The sequence below is a fragment of the Artemia sp. Qi Xiang Cuo genome, chromosome 7 (assembly GCF_049724085.1).
Source record: "Artemia sp. Qi Xiang Cuo chromosome 7, ASM4972408v1, whole genome shotgun sequence".
In the NCBI taxonomy this organism is placed as follows: domain Eukaryota; kingdom Metazoa; phylum Arthropoda; class Branchiopoda; order Anostraca; family Artemiidae; genus Artemia; species Artemia sp. Qi Xiang Cuo.
In genome coordinates this window covers 20,569,885-20,596,664 of record NC_142800.1, presented here as the reverse complement: position 1 = coordinate 20,596,664, position 26,780 = coordinate 20,569,885, and the positions used below count along the sequence as shown (strand labels likewise).

Below are 26,780 nucleotides of genomic sequence, written 5' to 3'. Positions count from 1 at the left end.
TTTTGTTTGTTCGTTGCACTTTTATGTTTCATACACTAATTGAGTTTGTTCACTTTGTGCTTGTTTTGTGATTGCACTGCATGTTTTGTCTTCTGTTAGATTTATTTGATGAGAATATGACTGAACGTGAGCGCATGATGGCGGAAATATTGAAAGATCGAGCCGATGTATCAAAAATCGTAATTGTTGGTGTATCGATAGCTGTATCGTTACTGCTGATTTTGAACCTTGTTATTGCATTGGTTTGCTGTTTTCGTAGAAAAAAGAAATTGCTTGAAGAAGGTTTGTATATGCTTTTTTTTATTATGTCTAATATCAAATCAGTACGTACCACATACCTTTTTAAGACTGTGTTTTCGATTGTAACATGAAAACCGATGCTAAATTGAGTCGTGACCCATTTCAACAGGATATGAGCGTAATTTTTCGATCTCAAAGTCGGATCGTACCGCTACTCGGGGGGGGGGGGGGGCTTTTTTACCCACACCTGGCATTTTAAATTCTAGCAACCAATAGAAACCGAATTAGGTTAATGTGGGCTCCACCTTACTCTGGGGGAAGATGTAATGAATTGGCAGATGAAGCGATTATTGCGGGGGCATTCCCGATATACTACAGATCGGAACCTTTGCTCTCTCACAGCTGCTTGGAAAGCTGAAGTAAGGAGACGGGGCTATGAGAGAACGGAGCAAAGTTGGCATAGAAAGGTGAGATGCAAATTTTAAGGCGAAATATGTGGTGAAAAATGGGGAAACTAAATATTAGTCTTCCCTACACTAATAAGATTTTTTGGGGTCTCTAACCAATGCGCGTTTATTACCTGAGCCTCGACTCAATTTATTGAGTTGCCCATAATAATAACTATCATAATAAAGACAATTCCAAACTGATTTCCTCATACTCAAGACGAAATGACATGTACCCTATTAATTTTCTATTCCTAAACCTATATTTCTATTTTTATAATTCTAAATTTTTCACTATTTGTGATTACTAAGTTTTTCGAAGGAATAGTTTTTTTGTTGGATAATTTAAATGATTCTTTTTTTTTAATTCGTTAGTGTCGTTAAATAATATTGGGCTCGTTTTGTTATCGTATGCATGAAATTGTCATTAATTGCGTTGCGCAAGAAAAGGTTTCCTTTTCTTCTCTTCTCGTGAAAGGTTTTATTTTTTAGTTTTTTTTTACTAATTTTTAGGTTGAAATATTTTATTTTATTTTTCTTAATAAAGTTTAGTATTTTATAACATAATATACATATATATATATATATATATATATATATATATATATATATATATATATATATATATATATATATATATATATATATATATATATATATATATATATATATATATATATATATATATATATATATATATATATATATATATATATATATATATATATATATATATTGAAATAAAATGAAAGGTTAGTAATTGTAGTTTACTTTCATTGAAAGATATGCGGTTCTATTACTCGTCTCAAAATTAAATTTGAGATCACAATTTTTGTAAATTTGAAGTAAAAATCCGACGCAAACAAGTATTTTTATCGCAATCGTTTCTTTTTTTGTGAGAAGATAAATTTTGTGCCTGATGGAATTTCGCCTCGTCTCTCATACAATAAGTTTTGTAATTTTCATGTTCTCTTGGCTTTCTTTTCTCTCTAGCTCCTTTAATCCTGTTTCAAGAAATTATGTTTAATTTATTCATAATTCTTGTTTTCTTCGTTGATAAGTCTTTCGTATTTTATAAATATGGTCTCGGCGCTGTAAAATGACCGATCCTGAAGGAAGTCATATAAATGAAATTACCATGCCATTCTAGAAACTTTCTGCTGTCCCAATTTTACTATCTTGGTGGGAAAAAATTAGTTGTTTAAGAATGAAAACTTCTTTCAATTTTTCTTTTGTTTAGCAGATAAGATTAGATTTATGTCGTAAATTGTGACTGTCACAAGCTCTGACGGCCCAAATTTGCGCTTTTGAGTCAACGGACACAAAAAGGAGCATTTAAAAAATAGGCCTCGGACCTCTATAAGGCAACTTTAAGAGGTAGCAACGAAAATTTATGGGAAATATAAATAGGAAAATAATTCAGAACCTGGTAAAAAAAGGAAATCATATTAAAAAAGAATGGAAATAATATAAGTGAGCTTCTTTCTGTATAATTTTAAGTTGAAATTTTCGAATTCTGAATCATGGTTAAAGAAACTGAAAAAAATGCCCGGGTGAAATATCACTTTTTTGGTGACTTATTTTATTATCTTTTGTCAAAAAAAGAAGATTTGTGTCGTAATTTGTGGCTGGCGTGGCGGTCCAAATTTGCATTATTGAGTCAACAGACACAAAATGAAACATCTTAAAAATGGGCCTCAAACCCAAACCTAAAGAATAGAAATAAAATAAATGATATTCTATCTTTATGATTTAAGGGTGGCTTTTTATTAAATTTGACTCGTGGTTAAAGGAAAGGAAACGTTTGGCTGGGTCGAATACCATTTTGAGATTGTTTTTGGTACTGATAAAATTTGATTATCTTTTTTTTCTTTAGGAGATAAAATAAAAAGAATTTTCTCATGTTTAGGAGATAAAATAAGATTTGTGTTATAAAATGAATTTAATTCTTAATTTACATGTAGTCTGAATCAAGCCCGTATCCAGGGGGTAGGGGGTTTGAGCCTTCCTTCGAAATGTTTTTCTGACTCGTAAAAACATAACAAAAAATGCATATAAACAAATTTTTGATGCGTTTTTGAATTTTTGATGCTTATTTGAATTTTTTTAACACCACCCCCTCCTCTCCCCCCGAAAAATAACACCCCCCCCCAAAAAAAAAGAAAAGAAAAAAGAATTATGGATATGGCCCTCTTCCGAATATAGGGTAGAATGTAAAGCTGAATGAAATCATTCGGCTCATTGCTTATTCATCACTCGGTGTTCATTTAGCTCACTATATTTCTCTGTTTCCTTTAATCCTCTCTTTTATGTTTCTCTCTTTCCCATACTCAGTCATCCCTTCACAAACTCCTTCACTTAGTTCATCATTTGCTCATTCACTCGTTCATTGCCCATCATCTCACTCACATTTCTCTATTTCCTGTAACCCTCTTTCTCTCTTTTTTATTTTTTCTCTCTCTGTTTCTCTCATTTCTCTCTCTGTTTCTCACTCACTCCTCCAAACCTCGCTCTCAATTCCTCATTCGTTCTTGCCGTGGTTTAGCTTCAAAATATTCCATGGCAGTTTCCTCAACAGACAGTTAAGATTTCAAATTGGGTCCATTACTTACCAAAATTAATTTTTCCAGCAGCCTCAAGCGACGGCTGTAGTTCCAGTAAATCCGGTACAATTGAAATGTATGCCCCTAGCAGTTACAACGGCACTGTTACTGGAGAAACTTTGAGTTCAATCTCAGAGAAAAGTGAAACATATAGTCATAATGGAAGCCATGAAGATTATCAGGTAAGACTCCCATCTTGGTTATAATCCCTTCTTACGTAGGAATCATCTTAATGAAAGGATCTTGGCTTTAGAAACTTCTGACTCTTGACTACTAATGAAGTTCCGTGGCAATGCCGTAGATTCTTCTTCATGAATAATGGAAAATATAGGGCAAGATAGACTAGATTCCGCTGGGTCAGATGAAAAAACAAAGGATTGAAGTGATGTTAATAATATATTTTGGAATTTGAGCAAATAAGTATGGAATCTAGTCATAATTTACTCATATACAACTTAATTATCTGTTAAAACCTGAAAATACTGTGAGATGAGGAATACATAGTTAATTCATTTAATAGTTTAAATCATAAAAACTAAGTAATATTAATTGAAATATCAATTTAAAAACTTACTTAATTAAGAAATTTACTAAGATGAAGTTTCAAATTATTAGTGAATTTTAAACAATATTAATAAAAATAATATTATTCAAAAGTATTAAAACAATATTCTTATAATTATAATGCCAAATATTAAAATCATGACGCTTTAAACTACTGTAAATTCATTTAACACGTTTTTCGATTTAATGCAACATTGAATACATTTAATGCTTTAGACTCATACACAATGGAAGGGAATAATAATTAAAAAAAAAACTAAAGAGGCTATTCTATTATTAATCGTTACGAAAAAAGACACAACACCAAAAACCTAACCAATTTATAAAAATGAGACGACAAAGAAGGAAAAACTGTGTCGAAGATGGACAAATGCTAAAAATCAAAATAGGATTACGCGAAACCCTCATCAGCGGAATCATAGCTCAGGTAAATTTACTAAGCCCCTCAGACCTCTACTTCAAGTATCTATGGGTATCTGAAGTGTAGACGAATTAAGAGTTATCACCCGAGCGACTCGGTTCTTGGTTTCAGATCGAGATCGGTAGTTTCCTCTTACGCTGTCTTTCGAAATTTTCTGGTGACCTAGGTCATTGCCAAACAGTAAGACCCTTATCCTAATTTCAATAATTACTATTGCGATACAATTCATCCCCTCCCTGTTGCCAGGCGTTAAGGAGGGATTATTTTATTGATGATATTCTCTCTTTTTAGGTATTATCATACCATGGTTAAGTAAATGACAACATTTTACTCAATTCTGTTTTGCGTATTTTATTTAAGGAAAACGATAGTGAATGCAACAAAAGCAATAATTAATACCTGAGACACCATCAAATCCCCCCTTCCACGCCAATGTGGCTTAATATTCCAATTATGAACTATGAATGATTCAAGCTAGAAGATGCTTCGTTCTAGTTTTGCTTTGGGTGTTAACGTCGTTCTTCTGATGACGCTCGTTGGAAGTACAGCAACCTGGATAATCAAATGTCTATAATTCAATGGGACGGAATCTAGGACAATCAATATCAAATTCAGTGTGAATAACTGAATATACGAAATCCAATTGAAGAAATTTGTGTCCAAACACCTGAACCATCCAACGCGACAAGATGAATCCGAACAGCTAAAGCAAAAGGCATAAAAAAAAATGCCTGAGTTAATGATCATTCTTAATGAATCTCAATCCCAAGAATTGAAAACATGCGACAACGAGCATCACAACAAATTGCAAACGAAAATGAAATTGCGAAATTTATGATTAAAAGACATGTGCAACAAGCATTACAACGAATTACAAAGGAAAATGAAGCACAATGAAATCTGTGGTTAGAAAACATGCAACAACGAGCATCAAAACGAATCACTATCGTAAATGATCCACTATGAAATCTATGGTTAGAAGACAAGCCATAGTGAGAATTATGTTTACAAGCCAGCCACGTACCAGTGCCAAGGACCAAGCGAAGCACAGCATCCTGGTACTATATATATACTATTAAGTAAACATATATTAATATATATGCATTAAAATATATTCAATAAAACATGAATACCTAATACGAAATTTTGTATATTGGCAACTTCTAAAATGCACAATATTTTGAAAAACTTGCTAAATCATAAACTGAGACGATAATACTGATGTCAGCCTGTTGAAAAGTAGATTAGGACAATGAAAGCTTAATGTAATTTTAAATGAAAGCTTAATCAACCCGAGATGAAAGCTCGATGAAAGGATTTTCTTTAGAGGGAGGGAGAAAACGTCGATGATAGTCAGAACTAAGGCACTTGTGACCAAAGTTCATGGTAAGGATGCGACGTCGTGATTCCAGTGTAGTAAGTTCAAGTCTAGCCAAACCTTCATCGTATTTAGCATAGGACGTCCCCAGAATAATTTTTATTGCTCTTTTTTGAATACTTTCAATTTTAGAACATTGGTCTTTGGTCAACCCAGGGTGCTAGAAAGGGCAAGCATATTCCAGATAGGGTCATATATAAGAACAAAAAATTATTTTAAGGTTTTGGATTGATATGGAGAACCGTTTGAGAAGGGAGAAAGATTTAAGGAAGAACTACCAGATTTAAATAAGTGGGAAATGTGGGAGTTCCATTTAAGGTCATTGTCCAACTGCAAACCAAGCAGTTTAACAGTATTTAAATTTGGTATGCAAAGGTAATTATTGATAGGGGTATATTTTTTAAAAAGAAGAATAGCATGAAACTGCTTTTGGGTATGCTTAAATTGAGTTTGACATTGTCAAGATCATTCTTTAAATTGTTAATGAGTGAATCGAGTGTAACGTCCAAAATATTAGATGTTTACAAAGTTCAGTAATGTCAAACCATCCGCAAATTTAAAAAAGTTGACAAAACTTGATAAAGAACTATTAAAAACAATTAAAAATGCTAAAGGACCTAATTTAGTCCCTGGAGGTGCTCCACAGGAAATCAAGGAAGCACCTGATGAATCCCCGTTAGGGAGGACTACACATTGCTCACGGCCTGACAAAAACTAGCTACCATACTTGAAACAAAATCTCTTGCACCTACAGCCCTTGCATTACCTGTAACTGTCTGATGATCCAAATTGTTGAAGGCTTTGCTAATATCAACAAAAACAGCCTCAACGTAGGAACTATTCAACTCAACATGTTCGAAAATAGTGTCAAGTATATAAATTAAGCAATGCGTGGTGCTATGATTCGGCCTAAAGCTAAACTGATTTGGGTTGATTTTATCGTGAGTAATGTCAAAAAGGAAATTGTAAATAAAACTTTCAAAGATTTTAGAGAAAAATTGAGATTTTTGATATCGGTTTTAAGTCAGAGGGAAGTTTTGGGGTCTTTGTTTTCGGTATAGGAGATATAATAGCTCGTTTAAAACACACTGGAAAAATACTATCTGCAAAACATTGGCTAAAAATAGCAGTTAGAGGTGCACTTAAATACTGGGCACATTCCACAATCAATTTGGTAGGGATATCACCTAGGTATACTGACTTATTCGCGTCAAGAGTTTCGAGTTTAAGTTGGGTCTGACGAATTTCAATCCCAGGGATATCACACTCACTGCACTGTTGGCCGGCACATGTTAGAGTGGCGGGTGTTTTACAAATTGACGCAAAATGATCATTTGTGACATCCGCACCCACTGGGTCACCATTACTGTCCAGTAAGAAAAACTTTGAAGATACCTTTCCTATGAGATCTTGGACACTTTTGTGAACCTTCTTAGGGTCAGAATGCAATAACTTATTGCGCACGTTAGCACCATGCCCCTTTCTTGCTTTACGGATTTCGCTAACAACGATGTTTCGAAGTTTTCGAGATTCTTGGAAAAATCCTTCCTTAAAGAGTTTATCTCGTTCATTTACTACGCACAAACTTTTTTTTATTTATCCACGGTTTGCAGTTAGATTTTCGAGTGACTTTTTTCACTGGAAAGGTGTCACAACATAACTGGAAAAGTTCTGCTGAAAACTTAGAAGCCATTTCATTTCCGTTGGTTAGACATATGATATTAGCCCAAAATTTGGAACTGGGTTTTAATTTGAAATGGGCGACCTTCTCGTCAGTAATGGGTCTAATAGAATAACTGATCAATCATTTTGGGGGAAAGGATGATAAAGGGGTCCAAAACATGCATAGATGGTCACTTGCCCCTAATGGAGGGGCTATTTTGAGAGTACTGTAGTAATCTTCAATGTTGATAAAAATTAAGTGTAGGGTTTTATCACCGCGTGTAAGCGACTTGACCACTTCATCAAGGCTAAGAGCAGAGCTAAGCCATTTTTGGTCTAGCTCATTAAAATCACAACATAATGTAATTGCAGCTTAAGGATAGTTGCAGCGAATTCTGTCAGTATGAAGTTGCAGATATGCCGCCAGCTCCTTCTTGAATCCACTACGAGGAGGGTAATAAATAATACAAAAAATCATGCAAGATACTTCTTTTGGGAGGTTTTTGGGTCTGGTCGAGAGCCATAGAACTTCGGTTTTGGAGTTGTTCTTTATTCCAGAAAATGAAAAAATTCGATTAGGGAGGGTATACCGACAAAAAAGCTACTCCTCCGCCATGAGATAGAGGGATACCATCCTTGTGCAATCCGGGATTAAAATGGGAGTCATATTTTAGAATCAAGCAAAAATCTTTAGTGGAAGACTATGTTTCTGTAAGGCAAGCAATATCAATCTGGTTTTTGTCAAGACTAATTTGTAGTTCATCCATTTTATTTAGTGACCTTACATTCGCAAGACGGATTCTGGGAAATGAGTAGGAGGGGGAGCGATGTATCATACCAGGGTTTCTTGATTTGCTATTGGATACTTGTTGTATATTCTTGGGTTCATTTGATGCAAATAACGGGACTGAGGAGAAGGACTGATTCGGCAATTGCAATGAGAGGGAGCTGGAACGTAACAAGGAGTTCTTCTGAATGTGTTTGTTCTGAGGGGGGCTGGTATGAAGGAGGAGGGATGTACGCTGGCTGATTTAAGACAAGCGGCATGGGATTCAAACTCATAAGATGGGCTGGATATGGCTGTCTTTGGCCGCCCTGCATCAACAGAGGTGCATTTTTTCGCTCCCCGGTTTTTTGACTTCGCAATCCAGTCTTGGCACCTATCTTTCTCCTTCTACGGAAAGTGAGATGCACATTAGTACAACAATTCATGAAACAAAAGCCATGAGCAAACTTTTTACACTGAGATTTGTGAGGAAGAAGACAACACTCACCATGGCAGCTGCCTTTAAAAAAACCCGCGCAAACATGAAGAAAAGTGCAATTCTCATTATTATTATAGTTATTTCATTGCAAAGAACTTCAATTTTCAATTATGCTTATTTTTTTAACAACTTTGTACAGTAATAAAAAAAGAGTTAGAAATTATGTTTTGTTTTCGGTCACTTGGAGTAAATACACCACGAGCAAGTTCATTTTTCACTTTCAGATCATTAATACATCCGAAGAGACAACAAAGTTGAGGAAAAAAAAGTGACTAGGAGATTAATGAATCCAGTAAAACAGCAGACTTTCTAATTGTACTTTTTCCTCTTGTTTTATTGGCAAGACTTACAAGGCTTTCTCTTCTAATTTCTATTGCTCAATTGTCCGGATGAAGCTCAAGGAGACAGTAAAGAAATTTCTTTTTGTGGAACCTACTTTCCATTGTAGATAGAAAACGCTACTATTTTAAGTAATGGCCGGGGCGTCAGTTCATAAAAATGTAGGGATAGGGGTAAACATATTTGTCAAAATATGGAGGACGGGCAATTTATTGTTATTTCAATTTGTTCAATGGAAATACAGAAAAAAAATCAATGAGAATTTCAAAATTGGAGTTTTCAAAATCAATGGGGGGGCGGGTAGGGGCAAAAAATCTACAACTGTTTTTATAGCTTTAGCTTTTAGACTAGCTATTGGTGGCTATATCTCATCAACATTGTCAATTATATATAGTAGATATTAAAAGCATTTAATTCTCTTTAGATCTTTCCACTAATTTGTTATTAAGATAGTCGGGAAACTTCAAGAGGAAACAGAAACTACCTCTTAAATAGTTTTTAGTTAAGTGACGTAATTCTCTCCCTTATTATTTATTCCTCAGCCAGTGCTGTACGAAAATTATTAATATTCTACATTAAATGCATTTAATTCTCAGTTGATGCTTAAATCAATTTATAATTGAAGCTGACTGAAACCTTCAAAAAGAAGCAAAAAATGACCTTAAATCCCTTTTAGAAAAGCGATGTAATTTCTTCTCTTCTTCCTTAGTCCTTAAGAGATGGCTTGGTGCTGCAGTGAGTCATTAGTAGTAGTAATATTAAATATACTCAATTCTGGATTCCTGTTTTCACTAATTTGTAATTAAAAGTGACAGGAACCTTTAGGAAGAAGCAAAGAAGGTCTCTTAAATTGTTATAATGAAGTGACGCAATTCTTTTCCTTTTTCTTTTAGTCCTTGAACAGGGTTGGTTGCTCGTAATATTCATGAGATTTTATATTAAATGCATTTAATTCTCAGTTGACATTTAAATTAATTTATAATTGAAACTGTCTTAAGCCTTCAAAAAGAAGCAGAAAATGGGTTTAAATCCCGTTTAGAAAAGCGATGTAATTTTTTATCTTCTTCCTTAGTCCTTAAGAGACAGCTTGGTGCTGCAGTGAGTTGTTAGTAGTAGTTAGTTGTAGCAAAATTAAATCCACTCAATTCTAGATACAGGTTTTCGCTAATTTGTAATTGGAAGTGACAGAAACCTTCAGGAAGAAGGAGAAAAGACCTTTTAAATTGTTTATAAGGAAGCGACGCAACTATTTTGCTTCTTCTTTTAATCCTCGAGCGGGGTTGTACGTAATTTTCATGTGGTCAATACATTCTGTTGACCTTTGCCTCAATTTATAATGAGCAAAAAACAGAGACCTTCAAAAAGAAGCTGAAAATGACCTTAAATCGCTTACAGAACAATGACGTAATTTTTTCTCGTTTTCTCTAAGTACTTAAGCAGGGTTGCACTGAATATCAATGCCATCTTACATCAAGTACATTCAATTCTTAATAGAACTTTCCACTATTTTGTAATTAGACGCAGAATATTAAAGAAGCAGAAAAAACAAAAAGAAGCAGAAAATTATAAGTTCCTTATTAAATTTAGAATTTGAAACTGGAAAATTAGGTTAAAGAGAAAAATAATGTGAACCAGAACTTCTACAAAGATAAAAATTGAGGCTGAGAGTAGAGTTTTTCTAGATTTTTATAGCCACTCTGAATGGGGTTGTTTTTGTGCGATTTTCGGAGTTGCCTAATTTGTATTTTTTATAAATCTAGTGGGAAGGGAGCAAAACTAACATCGCCCCTGCACCCTGAAAAACCTATCTACCCCTCTGCTTATGTTGTTTATCTTCCAAAAATTTGTAGTAGATAAATATACGATCGGCTTTTCCCCTCTGCGTGTAATGGCGACTGAGCTAGCAGCTTCACACCATTGATTCCCATCCCAAACAAAAAATTACAACACCGGGACTCGAACCCTCGTCCCAGAGCACATAAGATTACAATTACAGCGTTTCACCCACCTGGTTGGGGTGGCATATTTCCTAAATGTTTGCCGTGAAACTGAATTTAAGACGTTGGTATTCAAGTGGTTAAATTTGGACAACATCTATAATGACGTCACACTTTTGGCAGCAATTTTGGGATTTCAAATTTGGCTGTTTTTTGGCTTTTTACTGCAGTTAAAGATAATTTTTTAAAATATTACAGGCCAAATTGTAAAAGATGAAAAAAACTGAAACCAAAGGTACAAGTTGTTTTATGTACCCTAAGCATCTTTGTTACTGGCAGGATTGAACTACGCTGAACTTTGAGTGCATAAAACATTGCTGTCCGGGTTTTCGGGTATTCTTTTTTTTCGGGTTTAGCCAAATCTCCTTTTCCGCATCAAAATTTATTTGTATACAGTTTTGTCACTTTTCTAAGAGTCGTACAAGAATTTCGAGTGGAGGAGGGGTTAAACTTAGTATCCCCCCTTTAGTTTCGACCTTGGACCTAGGTGTTGAAGTTAATACTTATTTTCCTATTTTAGAATGATGTTCATCATGGCAAACCAGCCCTTAGTACTTACTTGGTCGACCCCATTGAGCCGCCGAAAGAATACAATCACAGAAATCTTAATCTGGGCACGGGTGGTACATTACCCAGAATTAATAAGCTATCAAATTACATTGATCAAGATAATGAAGATAATTATATTGATACAATGCGAAGGAACGCATATAATCAATCTATTGGTAAGTCAATTTAATATGAATTTATATTCATGATGAGCTCAAAAGCGTTGCTAAATTTAGCTAATTAGGTTTTTTTTAGCTTATTTATTTTCACAGTTGGTAACACTGACAAAAATTTGTAATGGCCAAATTATAGCTGATCTTTCTTTCCCCAGGTTTTTATCCATTTGCAGTGTTTTTTTCTCGAAAAAAAAATTTTGATTATAAAAATAAAGAACAAATATATGGCATTTTTGTTGTAAACTATCAAAGGGCATTAAAAATCACTCCTGGAATGCAGGGTGATTCTTCTATTAGAAAAACCATTCTTATTTCTCAGGCTGAGTAACCGTTTACCATTGTGTGTTAACTTTACCATTAACCTCATCATCTAATAATTTACTGTATAGCTTAGTATCAACTTACCATTCTTGTATTGGAACAGTCCTTATTATTCCCAGTAAGAAATTTGTCTTTGACAGCTTTTATTTATAGCTAATTTGTGACTGAAATTGTATACTATGCTCGATATCCTTAGCAAAATTGGATTTTGGGGTCATCTTTTAAGTTTTTTTTTTTATCATAAATCCCTTTACTGTTCTAGTCAAAATTCAAGAGGGTATGTGTTCCCTAAAATTTTTTGGAAAAGATTCTCGAAAAGTTAAAATGTGGAATGTTTAAAAGATAAACTAAATTTGTCCATCTGGAAATTGATTAATGGGTGGTATAACCATAATTTTACTGTAAATCTAATTATGAATTGGTCCTTTTGTATGTATCTGATAGAAAACAAATGCTGAATTTTTATATTTTGCGATTATTACAGTAACTTAAAATTGTATTTCATATATTTTACAATTAAATATTACAATTTTTTATATTTTAGGGGAAAGCCTGAATTAGTTCTTTATTTTTATTCTGGAAAATTATTAGATACCATAAAGAAGTCTCTCCCAGCTTACACGTCACATATTTAACATGCGCTCCTAAAAAACACATTACAATTTCACAAATTAACAACCCTGTTAATTTGAATTAAAAGTTGATTTGAGCTCTGAAAGTTTACTAGCATTTATACCTTTCTGATTTTAAGCGTGAAATTGATGGCGTTAAGCTAAGTAAATGTAAATTCTATGGTAAAGTTTGATGATGATGAAGTATTTTGGGACAGCAATCAAGTATAAGTCTCCCTATACCCAAGGGAGGACACCTTACTGATTTTAAGTGTGAAATTGATGGCATTAAGCTAAGTAAATGTAAATTCTATGGTATAATTTGATGATGATGAAGCATTTTGGGACAGCAATCAAGTATAAGCCTCCCTACACCCAAGGGAGGATACGAGAAAATCCTCCTTCTGATTTTCGTTCGAAAGATCTCTTTAGAAATCGGACAATTTTGGCCTAAGAAAACCACTCTGTGTTTTAACCCGGGGAGAGTAACACCACTCTCTCCTCCATCCCCTCTCACCTAAGGGCCGAATTCACATACTCCTATGCCGTCATCATGCGTCCATGGGGACAGCAATCAGGTATCAACGTTCCTACACACATGGGTGGATACGGGGAATTCCGCCTTTTCAGAGATTCGTCCGAAAGATCTCTTTAGAAACTGAAAAATGCCCTAAGAAAACAACTCCTCGGGTTTTAACCCGGGAAGAGTAACACCCCATCCCCCCACCTAAGGGAAGAATTTAAATACACCAATGGCGTCATTCTTTTTTATCCCTCCGATGTATTTTTTCATCATCCTACTGTCTTTTTATAAGAATTTTTTCCCAAATTTCCCCCAATAAAAAAAAAAAATTGAATTTATTCAAATTATTGTCCTTTAATCCTTTCTGTAGTTTTTGTTTTTTTCATTAAGCAATAACAGTTTCTGCAAAGACGGGTAAATAAGTCTATATTCCTCTGAATGAGATTTATTACATATTTCTGATATTGAGTGCCATTGAACATCTGAAATTTCATATTTTACTTTTGGCTTAAAGTGTATTTTTTCATCCACTTCATAAATCACAAATAATTTCATGCGACGATTATGTTTATCAAAACATTCAACGTATTCATTTGTGTTAATATATTCCTTACATTTGTATCCCACCTCTTCGTAGACTTCGCGGGCTGCACAATCAACTTCACTTTCATTTTCTTCAATTTTTCCTTTTGGAAAACTCCATATTAACCCTGATCCAAAGGGTTTTACAAGAAGTATTTTTTCGAAGCTACCATTAATCAAAGCACATCCATACCTGGGTATTTTCCTACAATGCCTTTTCCATTGATTATAAATACGATTTACTTGTTGGATTTCCGTATTTAAAAATTTAACGCGATAAAATATGCATTTCATAAACTCCTTAATTCTTAGTCTTTCAAATAGCCCTCTATTGCATTCATACAGAGACCAGTGCGCGGCTTGGATATTGTTACAAACCTTAAACATATTTTTTCTATCTTGGGTGGACATACTTTGAATATATTTGCCACATAAATAGCGTAAGAGCGCGTCATATCTGTAATTCGTTTGCCATTGGCTATAGCTTGACCACATTTCATAGTGATTATACCCGTTATTGAAGTTGTTATAGAAAGGCCAATTTGTTATGTGATATTGATTAGTGGCGTCAAACCTATTCTTTTTGTTTTGGGTTAAAAGATAACCTTTGTTGTATGTGTAGTCTATTGACCACTCTTCGTATTTCAGGTCTCTTGACCACCTTGCATGTACATCACCGTTGTAATAGTAATTATAAAGAGGCCAACCGGTCTTCGTTGGTTGAAATTTGTTTCTGGCTTTAGGATTATTCCTTCTATTTCCAGTGGCCACACTTGATGTATTCCCCCCGCGTATATTATTTGAGACTTTGTTAATTAACATTTTGTGACGCTTGTTCTATATCACAATGTCGTTACCAAAGCATTGCCTTTATTTGAAAATGAAAATATAATTTACCCAAATTTGTTCTTTATTTTTTTTTTTAGTTTTGCCTAAAATATTTTAGTTTCAACATCAACTGTTTTCAGTAAGTTTTAAAAATTTTATGCAATTTTTAGTATTTAGTCAAAATTTAATAATTTAATTTATAAATGATAAAATCTTCGATGCTAAATAATCTAATGGTTATTAGATCTTAATGATTCTTATTAATTGTTCAAAAAACAGAGCAATTTCGTGAACAAATTACGTCGCAAAGCTATGGCCGAATATTATGATAGAAAGTTTTCAAATAGTAAAGGAAATATGAAAGAAACATGGAAAGTGATAAATGAAGTGACCGATGGGAATGCTGAAATTGGAGGGGATGAAGTGCAACTTGAAGGGTTCTCCCGTAATGATAAGTCTGGAATTGTAAATAAGTTTGACAGTTTTTTCTCTAATATTGGTATTAAAGTGTAAAATGGTGCAAAAAATACTTGTCAACAGGTTCAAAAGAACACGACATATGTGATAATAGAGGTGAGAGTTTTGAATTAGCCTTTGATCCGTGTACAAGTGATGAACTTGTACATTAAAATAGTACTTAAAATACTTAACTGTACTTAACTATATACTTAACTGTACTTAAAATAGTAAAATCTCTGAAGTCAAATTCTGCGGAGTGGACGGCTTATCTCTTTGAGCGTTTAAGACAATAATGTATTATATTCTACCGTGTCTGCTTTTAATTTCCCTGATCAGCTAAAAGTTGTGAAAGTGATACCACTTCATAAGGGGGGCCCTAAAAAAAAAAAATCGAGAATTGGAGACCGATTTCGACCCCGACCCCTCTATTATTTTGAAATTATTAAAAAAGTTGTTCATAAGCGTCCATATAGTTTCATACAGGCTAATGGTTTGTTGAGTGAGACCCAATTCGGATTTTGCAAAGGACATTCGAAGACAATTGCTTTCCAACAACTTATAGTTGATTTTCAAACGATACTAAGTTGGATGGAGTCGTTAGGTGGCCACGGAAAATGCATAAAGTGGTTGTAAACTTATCTCACAGTGAGGTCCCTCAAAGTAGTGTTGAATGATGTGAGTTCAGCAGCATTTCCAGTGACGTGTGGAGTACCACAAGGGTCAGTGTTAGGTCTGCTGCTTTACCTCATCTGTGTCGATCTCATGCGTCATTATTTGGAAGATGTGTGCCTTACCTCGTTTTCTGATCATCCCGTTTTTACTGTGTTTGCCTCATCTGTGAAATAGCTAGTGAGAAAAGCGAGTCACGCAATGCAAATGCTGGATATTTTAACTTCATTAAGTCTATTGTGTGTAAATATTCGCAAGACATCTTTAATGACGTTCTGTAAAGTTGGTACACCACTGAATGTGTCTTGCCAGGGAACTTTGTGTGGTAATCCAGTTCAACAAGTTGATCATCTCCGCTACCTTGGTTTGATCTTGATTGCCATCTTGCAAGGAAATGCCACAGTGACGCAATTTCATCAAAATTGCCCGTGAGGTTGACCTACTTCGAAGTCTGCAGCACTTTCTCCCTCAAAGAATTTTTCTAACTATATATTATTCGTTGGTTTATCCATACATCTCCTACGGTTGCCTCCTATGGAGCAGTAACTTCTTATGCAACTATAGAACAGTGCAAGTTCTACAAAATAAAGCTGTTAGAACAATCGGTAGGTATGTCGAGGATGTACATGGCACCTGTGCTTGTTTTAGATCCCTGAAGCTCCTTGATGTCGGTCAGATAAGAGATTACCAAGCTGCAGTACTTGTTTTTCAGTGTAGGAATGGTTTAACCCCTGATGTTTTTAAGAGTTTTTGCAAAATTACTAGTGACCTGCATAATTATGGAACGAGGCAAAGTGATAACAAAGTTTTTGATTTGCGTCGTGGAACCAGTTCTTCATTTTCAATGAAACACCTGGGTCCAACTCTTAGAAATGACCTGCCATTGAACATTGGGGCTGCGGAACACGTACCTCAGTTTAAAAAGAATTTAAGGAAGTATTTTTGGGGGGACATTTTTTTAATTTTAATATGGCTGGTAGGGTCGTTAGGGGAGGAAGAGGAGCTGGAGAGGTGAGGGTGGGCTGGGAAGGTAAGGGTGGGCCGGGCTAAGGTTGGGCTGGGAGGGCAGTTTGGGGGAGGGGGAGTTGAGGATTGAAGGATGATTGAGACTGGATTTGTTACTGTTATTTTTCTTTTATATTTTTATTTATCTATTATTATTTCTAACTCAGTTATTTATTTATTTAGCTATTTTTTTCATATATAGGCTATAGGTTATAGTTTATTAATTTTTGGTTTATTTATAATAGATTTAATTGAATAGTTGAGGCTTAATTAAATAGTCGAGTTAATAGGTAAGTAGTTACGTGGATTTTCGCGTGACCGCAAACCATCATAGGTTTTCTCCAGCGTGAAAGTGCTGTTTAATGTATTTTGTGGATATGAAATAATAAAACTAAAGAAATAAACTAATAAAGATGATAAAGGACATTCATTGGGGATGGGAGTTGGATCAAACATTGAAGAAATTTTTGACGGATCATCCTTTTTAGTGAAAATTGTCATTTTCATCCTGGATGACATCATTTATGACTTGTGTTATCGTCAAAACAATGCAATGTTCTCAATTATTAACAAAATATCAATATAAAAAATATTAATACAAATCTTAGTGCCATCGACTATTATAAACCAGCCAAATAGGCTGTAGGACGACTGAAAAACCATAGCGCATCTTTCGGGAGGATCGGAGAAAAAATTGTTTGCCCCCTTCCCCCAACCACAGAATTCTATGTCATAAAATAAACGAGGGAAATAACTTCAACCGACATTTGTTATGTCGGCTGTAGCAATCAAAGTCAATGTCACTTTGTCACTAGGGTTCAGTGTCACTCGGATTCACTATCTACTGAAAACACTAAAAAATAAAAATAAAAAAGAAATAACGAATAAATTACGAAATTTTGAGACACTCACACTGCTTTCCTGCTTACCACATCAGTCTTTTTTAAAAAGAGGAAGCGAGTTTTAAAGTTTTAACAAGGCATACAAATTATTTTGTAGACTAGTAACAATGTGAAACTTGTAAATACATGAAAAAACAAAAGTAAAAAAAAAGAAAAAAACGTATACATCATAATAAAATATGAAATATACTTTGTGTGGAGTCTATCTATGATGTCCTATATCCCTCATGTATTTTCACCTTTTGGTTCTAGGTAATAAATATACATAGAATAAAACTTTCCAGGAAATAATTTGCATGGGCGGGGGGCAATTCATCAAATTTGATGAAAGAGATGATTGGTTAGATATTTTGTAAAAAGGGGCTTGCTCAAAAGAAACTGTCAAAATCTTTGCCTATATTTCACGTTTTTCATTTACTGTTAAAATCAATATGGAATGCTACCAATTTTTCTCCATCAATATTGAATTGGAAGTATATAAGTGATAAACTAATAAGAGCTTAAGGAGCTGCGTCGATTTGAATTTTTTAGAGGAGGGGAAATGAGGGGTGCATTATTCTCTTTTTTTCATGTTTTGGTATGGGCGTCATTCTTTCATTTTTGATTTTTATACATTTTAAAATACGTCTATATACATTCTATACATCATTAACGTTCTATTCATATTTTTCTACATCGTAAAATAGTATAATCAAGCCATCTGGTACTGTAAATTCTAAGTTGAAATGAATTGAAAATTAAATAATAGGTATTTTTGGGATAGGGGGAGGGGAATTCATAATAACCCCAATTTTTTCTTTAATATTTCTGTCGTTATCTTTATTCTTCGTATTTTTTTGGCATGGGAGCTATTCTTTCATGATTTTGGTTTTTATGCATCGTAAAAATAGTATCAATTAGTATCAAATATTAGTAGCAATTAGCATTCTTTATATACGTACACACAGTGTAAAGGGTAAAAAAAAGTAAAAATATGGCAATTGAACTTTACAGTCCCTACCGACGGTGCCGATCTCCGTTTCATGGCACTTCAGATAGGAAGTGTAATAGGGAGGGGTGAGGCAGCCATCCTGTGTTTTCGCACTCCCGTCCTATTTACATTTTCTAGATTTTTCCATGTATCCATTTGGAGCTGGATCGATTTTGGCTGAGCTTACAGAGTCAAGCCACTAACCCCTGTTCCAAAAGAAACTACCAGCGACAACCTGACTCAAACTCAATGACCTGTTGCCGTATTACGTATACGACAACAGGTCATATACGTAATACGTGTAATTTTACATATTTGATACATTTTAAAATAGTAATCTACCATTAAGGCAGCTGGTACGCTCAGTTTTACGATGGAATGAATTGAAAATTAAATAATAAGTAAATTTTTTCATTGAAAATTGTCCCTGTTCTAAATGGAAATTTTGCTTTTACTGTTTCCATTCTGAATGTAAATGAAAAGGGAGTGGTTTCAAAAATTATTTGCTAAATTTACTTGTAAGTTTAAAAAAAATCTGCAATGGAAGATTCAATTAATTAATAATTGATAAATAAAGATATGTGGTTGGTTAATATGGAATATAAAAACAGACCTAGAAAATGTTAAGAAAAAGAAGTCATCCAATGAAAGCAACAATGATTTACCAAATACATAAGGAATAGGTTCATGCAACAAATATATGAATAATTTTTTTTTTTAATGTTTCTTTTGAATAAGCTAAATGAGTGGCACCCTTGAAAAAATTCAGACATTATACTACACGCAGTATGACTTGTCGTTACAGCATTAGATGCTGACCTTACGAATGGAGTATATATGTTACCGTAAAAGTCTGAAACTGGTGAATGTCGATATTCACCGGTTAATATCCGAAAAACCTTTTTTTCTCCTTAGATTTAGTCAGCGTTGCCAGTCAACTTTTTTAGTTTTATGCAAGGTTTGATGGTGACAGATTAGGTTGGGTTAGGTTAGGTTTTAACCCGTTTCTGCGATTTATAACGCAATTTAATCTAATCTAAGCTAACTTTAACTTTTATCGTCAAAGCTTTCATAAGACTGAAAAAGCTGATTCGCAAAGCTAAATGAAAGCATACAGAGAAAAAGGAATTTCGGATAATCGCTGGTGAATGTCGACATTAACTAGATTTTGGACATTCACAGTAACATATAGACTTCGAATATTATTTATGTTACGAATTATTTTTTGTTATTTTATTAAGAAACTATTAAAATTATTTTTTGAATTGTTCTTTTAAAGCTAAAAGAGTGCGGAATACTTTTGACGACAGAAAGTGTTGACGACATCTCCAGTTGATGACAAAAACTGTTGACCATTTTGTCCTTCCGATTGGCTGCTTTTGTTTCCTAGAACTTTATTGACCTAGAATTTCTAACTTTTTTGCTTCAACTAACCCATTGTCATCACAAATACAAGTCTTGAGTTGAAACAATTCAAAAGTTGCCATTAACCTGTTTGTGAGAAAGCTTCGAATTTTCGAAAAAAAGAAAGCCCTGAAAACATTGCTCGTGATCTTTCTTCTGTTTTTTCACTTTCTTTTATATTCCTTGAAATTGAACCCACTTTGTAAACTCCTTGTCGGGAAATATTTTTTATTCTGCTGATTCCAAATAGTTATAAATATAAGTAAAATAATTATCTTTTTGTTCAAAATTTGTTGGTTTATAGCCGTGATTCCCAACGTGGGGCTATGTTATGTTCACCGTGGAAAAGTGGGGCAAGGGCCTCGCCACTGGGGCATAGCGGTATTTTGGTGGGTCATGTGCAGGACGTGCAGCTTTCGGCTGACCATACTCTAGAGCCCTAATTTTGAAAAAAAAAATCATGTGAATGACGTCATAATCATAATGATGTTATACATTGTATAAAAGGTGTTGTATACAGACAAAATTTAGTATAATTAGTATATTATCATACTAAAAAAATTAGTATAAAATATACCTAGAGCAAGGGCGAATCCAGGTTTTTTTTTCGGGGGGGGGGGGTAGTAATTTTTGACTCAGTTTTCGACTAATTTTACTGATTTTTACCTAGGGTTTACTAATTTTCGACTTGGTCAAAAATTTCGGGGGGGGGGAGGGGGTTCAAAACCGGTACCCCCCCCCCCCTGGATACGGCCTTGACCTAGAGGACCAATCGATAAAAGATAGTTAATGGTGTAAGTTAATGGCGATTTAAGCTTCCTTCAGGTTAATACGCGTCAAATTTTGAGTAGTAAAATTTAAATTTCACGAGGGGCATCGGGGTCTTAGACATGCCTAGATGGAGCATGGCCCAAGCACTGGTTTATAGTCTCTCTCAGCCCCAAATCATATTTGGGGTTGAGCCTGGAATATACATCTTGAATGTTTTGTGTGTGTGTGTGTGTGTGTTCCTCAATGTAAAAGCCGCACTTCATTCTAAAACGTCTAAAACCAATAAGGAAATTTAAAGTTTTCCTGGAATATGCTGTGTAGCTTCTTCTTATTTGGTTAGAAAGCCGGTTATTCCACTTGTATTTTTTGTTCCATATTTAATTTTGTTAGTATTTCAATTTCTAGAGATTTAAATTTCTAGAGAGTCACAGAAGATTACCCTTTAAAACGACTTTCGTTTAAATAATGTTTTCCTTTTTTAGCAACCCTTAGGCCAAGTCGTTCAAGGTAAGAAATAGATGTTTTCATTATGATAACAATAATTCGATGCGTACGTTGTAATTTGTTTCAGGGGCGGGGATAAAATTAAAAATGAGCTATAACCCTTCCTAACAAAAATGTGAGGTCCCCTTTGCCCAAAGAACAATTTCTGATGAAAGTTTTAAGTTGGTTTGAAAATGATAGTTTTTGGCCGATTTGGCCCCTTTTGAGCTACTCGGAGGAGAGGGGTTTTCGGTCCTTTTCTGGACCCCATCTTCAAGCGAACTAGTTTTCGTTTTGTATTGGGGTAAAAAAAAAACAAATTAGATGCAAAATAATATTGGCAAATATCTACATGAATGTTAGATTTTCCTAGGTTGGCCATTCTCTTTGTGTACATCCCTAATAAAAATAATAATAAAGCAACCCATTTAAAAAACATTTAGCTTTTATTTAACGAAATTATTTAATTCTGTCCAGTCTTTCAAATTCAATGTATCAGTAATTGTGATTTTTCGCTTTTCGCGTCAGCTTAGTAGGAATTTCTGACAGTGTAGATGTAGGAATGCTTGAGACAATGGGCCTTTGTGGCCTGAGCCTTCACTCAGTTTGGCGAGTCCAGGCAATAATCAGGAATGTAAATTGTATATCTGGTGTGTTTGAGAAACTATATTGGGCGAATGTTTCCATTTTGGTGTCCTTAACTTTCAGTCGTAGAAATCACTATACGTCTCCTTGTCTATGCGTCTTCATTTGGATAAAAAACTGTACGTCTTCGTCTATACGTCTTCATTTGATAAAAAACTAGGTCATACGTCAACCCACTATACCTCTTCATTTGGATAAAAAAAACTTGGATTGTACCATCCATTTCCATATTACCTTGAATTTCAATCTACGATATTTTGTGTGTGTGTGTGTGTTTAAGCTTCGTTCATTCATTACCATGAATTTCAAACTATGGTTGTTTCTTTTTTTGCAATAAATATATTTTAGTTCTGAGAAATTACCACAGTAACATTATTTTATGATTTCTAAAAACCGATGGTCCAATATAATATAAGCAATATAAGCTTTGATGTTTTGTTACCCCTTTTTAAGCTTACCGCAGTTAAATCGCCTGATTAACTAAAAATGTCTTATTGTCTGAGACATTGGTAATGTCGTTGGATATTCATAAAGGAAATATTAACCCCTCAATATTAACTATAAATATTAAATAAAATATTAACCATATTATATATATATATATATATATATATATATATATATATATATATATATATATATATATATATATATATATATATATATATATATATATATATATATATATATATATATATATATATATATATATATATATATATATATATATATATATATATGAATGAGTAGGGGTTGAGGGGGGAGGGGTTTAAGTGGTACAAAACTCGCTTAAGTTCCGATAGAAGTCGAATTCCGCATTTGTAGTGTAGCCAGATTTCACGTCGTCATCGTTTGTGAAACCATAGACGTATTAAATATACTAAAGCCTCTATGGTTATCATAAAACATTTTGAATCATGTATAATAACCGTATATGGTTAAAAGTAAGCCGATATTGTAGTTCAAATTTAATAACAGATAAAATATTGAAGTCTGCTATGTCTTATTGCAAAAATTTTCGGTCTTTAACTGAATTTCTTGTTTTTGATTGGAAATGTCTAAGTTTCGCCACTAAGTCTTCGATTGTAGATTCAGCGTTACTTTGCAGATTTTTTTTACATTGCAATATTATACCGACAATTTTATTTTTATTTTGAAAATATTTAGAAAATTAAAATGACTAACACTGATTTGGCTTGAATGACTGTAATTTCCCGTATCTAGTATACTTTTCTAGCATTGACCTCTTCCCTTCTTTATCTGGTAGATTATTGTGTTTTATCATATTATTTTACTAAGCTCTAATAGCTCTCATGTTTGTAGTTCAGGAAGAAACTATCTTTTTGTCGCTTGATTGTATTTTGTTATTTATTTTTATACCATTTATTGTTTTTTTTTGTTGTATTCAGGGCGGATCGGGGGAGGGGGGAGGGGGATGTCAACGTAGAACGCGCCTCTCTCAAAGCTTGAAAGTTTCACTAGCTACAGGGCATTAAATACCAGTGATAGAGCCTAAGTTTTGTTGCCCCACCAACGTAATCCTATCTATTTTATTTAACTATATTTTTGTTATTTATTTTGTACTATTTTTTTTTCTCGGGTCTAATAGCTCTCATGTTTGTAGTTATTAAACAAGTTACATTTTTCAGGCGACAATGTCAATTATACCACGTCGGCCGGACGTCCACCTAGTCGGAATCAAATCATGCCATCTAGTGATGCCTATTTTAATATCGCTATGGGTGACAGATATCCACCCTATCCAACACCTTCGCCAAGTATCTCAGGGGTACCTCCTCCAATGCCAAATATTAGCACTGGATCTTTAAGATTCAATTCATTAGACTCAGATAGAAATGTATATACACCCATGGGTAGCCTGAATATACCCTCAAAAAATGGATGGATACCCCCGATAACAGTACCATCTAATGGGCTTTATGACCATGAGAGGTCACCAACGATGCTCGAGCCACCTATAACCGTTCAATATCCAGCCACAGCCACTGTAAGAAACATTGAAACAGAAGGACATTTAGTTTAGAAGGAAAGTTCAGCTTGTCTACTGATCTCGAGTTGTGGTGCCTTTTTTGTATTAGTAGATGGCATTTGTGCAGATTAAGGGAACTGGAAAGGACTTGAACCTCAAAAGTGGTTTTAATACTATGTAAAACTATGAGAACCGCAATTCAAAAAGTGTGGTAGTGTTGCTTTGGTGTAATGTTACGGTACTTAGAAATGACACTACAAAACTCTAGATCTACAATCATCGATTCGATGTGACGATCCATGAGGGTCAAAACGCGTCCTTGACCAACCTCCGTAATGGCTACCAGAAGGCCACAATTGAAAAAGTATGGTAAACTATGCTGTAATGTTGTCTCTTGTAGTATGGTGCCTGGAAAAGACGCCACAAAACTTTAAATTTAAGGCCACCGATTTGATGACCCGCGAGAAAAAGTAAAAATAAAACCCATCCTTAACCAAAGTCAATAGTCGCTGAACAGAACTTAAAGTCTACAGCCATCGATTCGATGGCTGTAGACCTAACCTTTCAAAACCGGGTACCCGTTTGAGGTTCAAGTTATCTTAGTTTCTTTATAATATCTGTATAAGTTCTCAAATGAAAGTAAATTTCTGAGACTTCACAATTGTCTGTTAAAAGGCTTTTTGACAATCATAAATGATCTGAAGTATGTACTTTTGTCCGTGTGTATCGTGCCTTGTTGACTAGTGTACATTAATGTGTATAAATGCTATAGCCTGATTAGATATATATTAAATAGCCTTTATCTTACATGTGGTTTTTCAAAAAATCGAGGAGAAGCATAGTCATGATTTTGCCTCTGTTTATTAGTCAAAGGTTATCCGGAGGGAAATATATGCAAGGAGGCGCACGTCTGAGGGCAAGGGAGTTTCAGCCCTTGGAAAGATTAAAATCAAAAATAGACGATACGTGTAAAACATGGTCATATTTTGGAAAATGTGAAGCTTTTCTGGGTAAAAAAGCAAACTTTTTTTCAAATTTAGCTCCCTCTGAAAAGTCTGTTCAAAAACTTTCCCCCTCCTCCTTTCTGGAAAATTTTTCCAAGGGCACTTTTTGCGAATACTGGAAAAATTTTTGAATACGGTCCCTACGTTGAGATGACAAACATATTGAAGACTAAAATCCTTCAAAGTAAAAAGGTCAAAGAGTTCAAGGTTCAACAAACATAAAGTTTTGCAAAATTGCTTTAACAGTAAAGAAAGAAATGATAAAATTTATTGCAGTTTTATTACCTAAAGAAGGGACATCAATCTGGGGGGCGAGGGAGGGAAAAAATGGCACGGACCTCCTATTGTTTTCCAGAATTGAGAGTAATCTTGAGAAGAGGTTAATGCCATCTTCCTAGATATCTTTCAAAAAAGGTTTATCAGCGAAAGGTAGCAGTACATATACAGATAAATCTGAACAAACATATTTCATTGCGTTGATGACTAAATTTAAGTTTTTACATGGTATTGGCCAAATAAAAAGTTGATGCTGTTTTTATCCGAACACATTTCTCGTATCTAAGATACAAATCTAGAACACGTGTCTGTACAGTGTTCAAATCATATTCAAGTATCTGAGATATTATCTATTTAGATAATCGGAAATAATCTGCTGAAATAAAATTCGATAATAAATATTGTAGTTTGACTAGGGATTGGGTAAATTTGCTTGTAAATTACTTTTTGTTATTCAAAAACTTGACTATCTTTAATTTTATAATTATTTTTGTGAGATAAATACCAATTTGTTTTTTTATGATCAAAGCTAAAATTCAAAGACTCACGTGCTAAAATAAAATAAGATTGTCTATATGCATAAAACATAATCTTAATTATAAAGCTTAGTAATAATAAGCTTAACAATAAAAAATAAGCTTCGATGAGTAAATAAAAAAGATAAAAAAATAACAAATTAGGAATCGTATTCAATCCGATTCACATCTGAACTACTTAAATATTCTCTCAGACTTTTTGCTCGTTTTGATGTTTGCCCGACGACATCTGGCGTCTTTCGCGTTTTGTCAGATATTTTGAGCCTTTTGCTTACACCTTCACCCAGGTCTAGGTCTCAGCCATGTTTCCAGAGATTATTTGAATAGCCAATAGAAACGTAACAGGGTGTAAACATGGATTTCAGAGAAAATCGCAAACGTAACAATTGTCCTAAAGAAAAGCGATTTGAAATATCGGAAGCAAACAGAAAACTATAAGACAAAAATGGTGTGCGAAAATAAAAAATTGTAGGAAACATTTAAGTAAATGTAAATATTAGCGAATATAAAATTTTTATAAACCTATGTATTTCCAGAGATTATATCTCTATTCCAAAAAGTCTAATCATAAATTTGTTGTAATCATATCATAAAAAAATAGTCATAAGAGTTATTTAAATGTAGGGAGTTGTGGGGGTTGAGCCGATCCTAAGCAAAATTTTTTCATATTTTTTAAATCAATCTATTCGTGGGCTGCCGCTCTAAGCATTATACAGACTATCAGCGGCGTTGTTTGGGGGTGGCAAGGGGGGGGGGGGGGCAACTGCCTTGTTTGCCCCCTCAATAAAAACGCTGGAGGTACGCCCCTGCAGACTATGCTTTTACTTCTTAGTTGCTCATGACCTTGAACAGTGTTAATAATAATTAAGAAGCTATATAAGAATGATGTTGATAATAATGATGATTTATAAAGCTCGTTAGTGGTGGATTGAAAGAGTTGTGACTGTCCTTGTGTTTTTTTTTTTTTTTGTCCAATATATAATAGCTACATTTCACTTCTACTAATTTGAATGACGAATGTTTGCTTACTCAGAACTCGCAGTGTAATTCCTGTAGTATGAACGTTTGAACTAGTATTGGGTTATAATTTGAAACTTACTGCGTATGTCAATGCATCATCCTTCTTCCATCCTTCCTCCTTCCATCATCCTCCTACCACTT

General features: G+C 34.1%; 1 protein-coding gene across 1 annotated transcript in view; it reads left to right on the top strand.

Annotated features, from left to right (window-relative positions):
• Positions 1 to 26,578, top strand: part of LOC148950044 (nephrin-like) — a 295,913-nt gene extending 269,335 nt beyond the window's left edge. Inside the window, exons 16-19 of the mRNA XM_089092085.1 lie at positions 100 to 282; positions 3,317 to 3,471; positions 11,436 to 11,640; positions 23,463 to 26,578. Of these exons, the coding sequence (XP_088948211.1) occupies positions 100 to 282; positions 3,317 to 3,471; positions 11,436 to 11,640; positions 23,463 to 23,857 (938 nt within the window). The 3' untranslated portion in view covers positions 23,858 to 26,578. The remainder of the gene's footprint in view (positions 1 to 99; positions 283 to 3,316; positions 3,472 to 11,435; positions 11,641 to 23,462) is intronic.
• Positions 26,579 to 26,780: the final 202 nt, after the last annotated feature.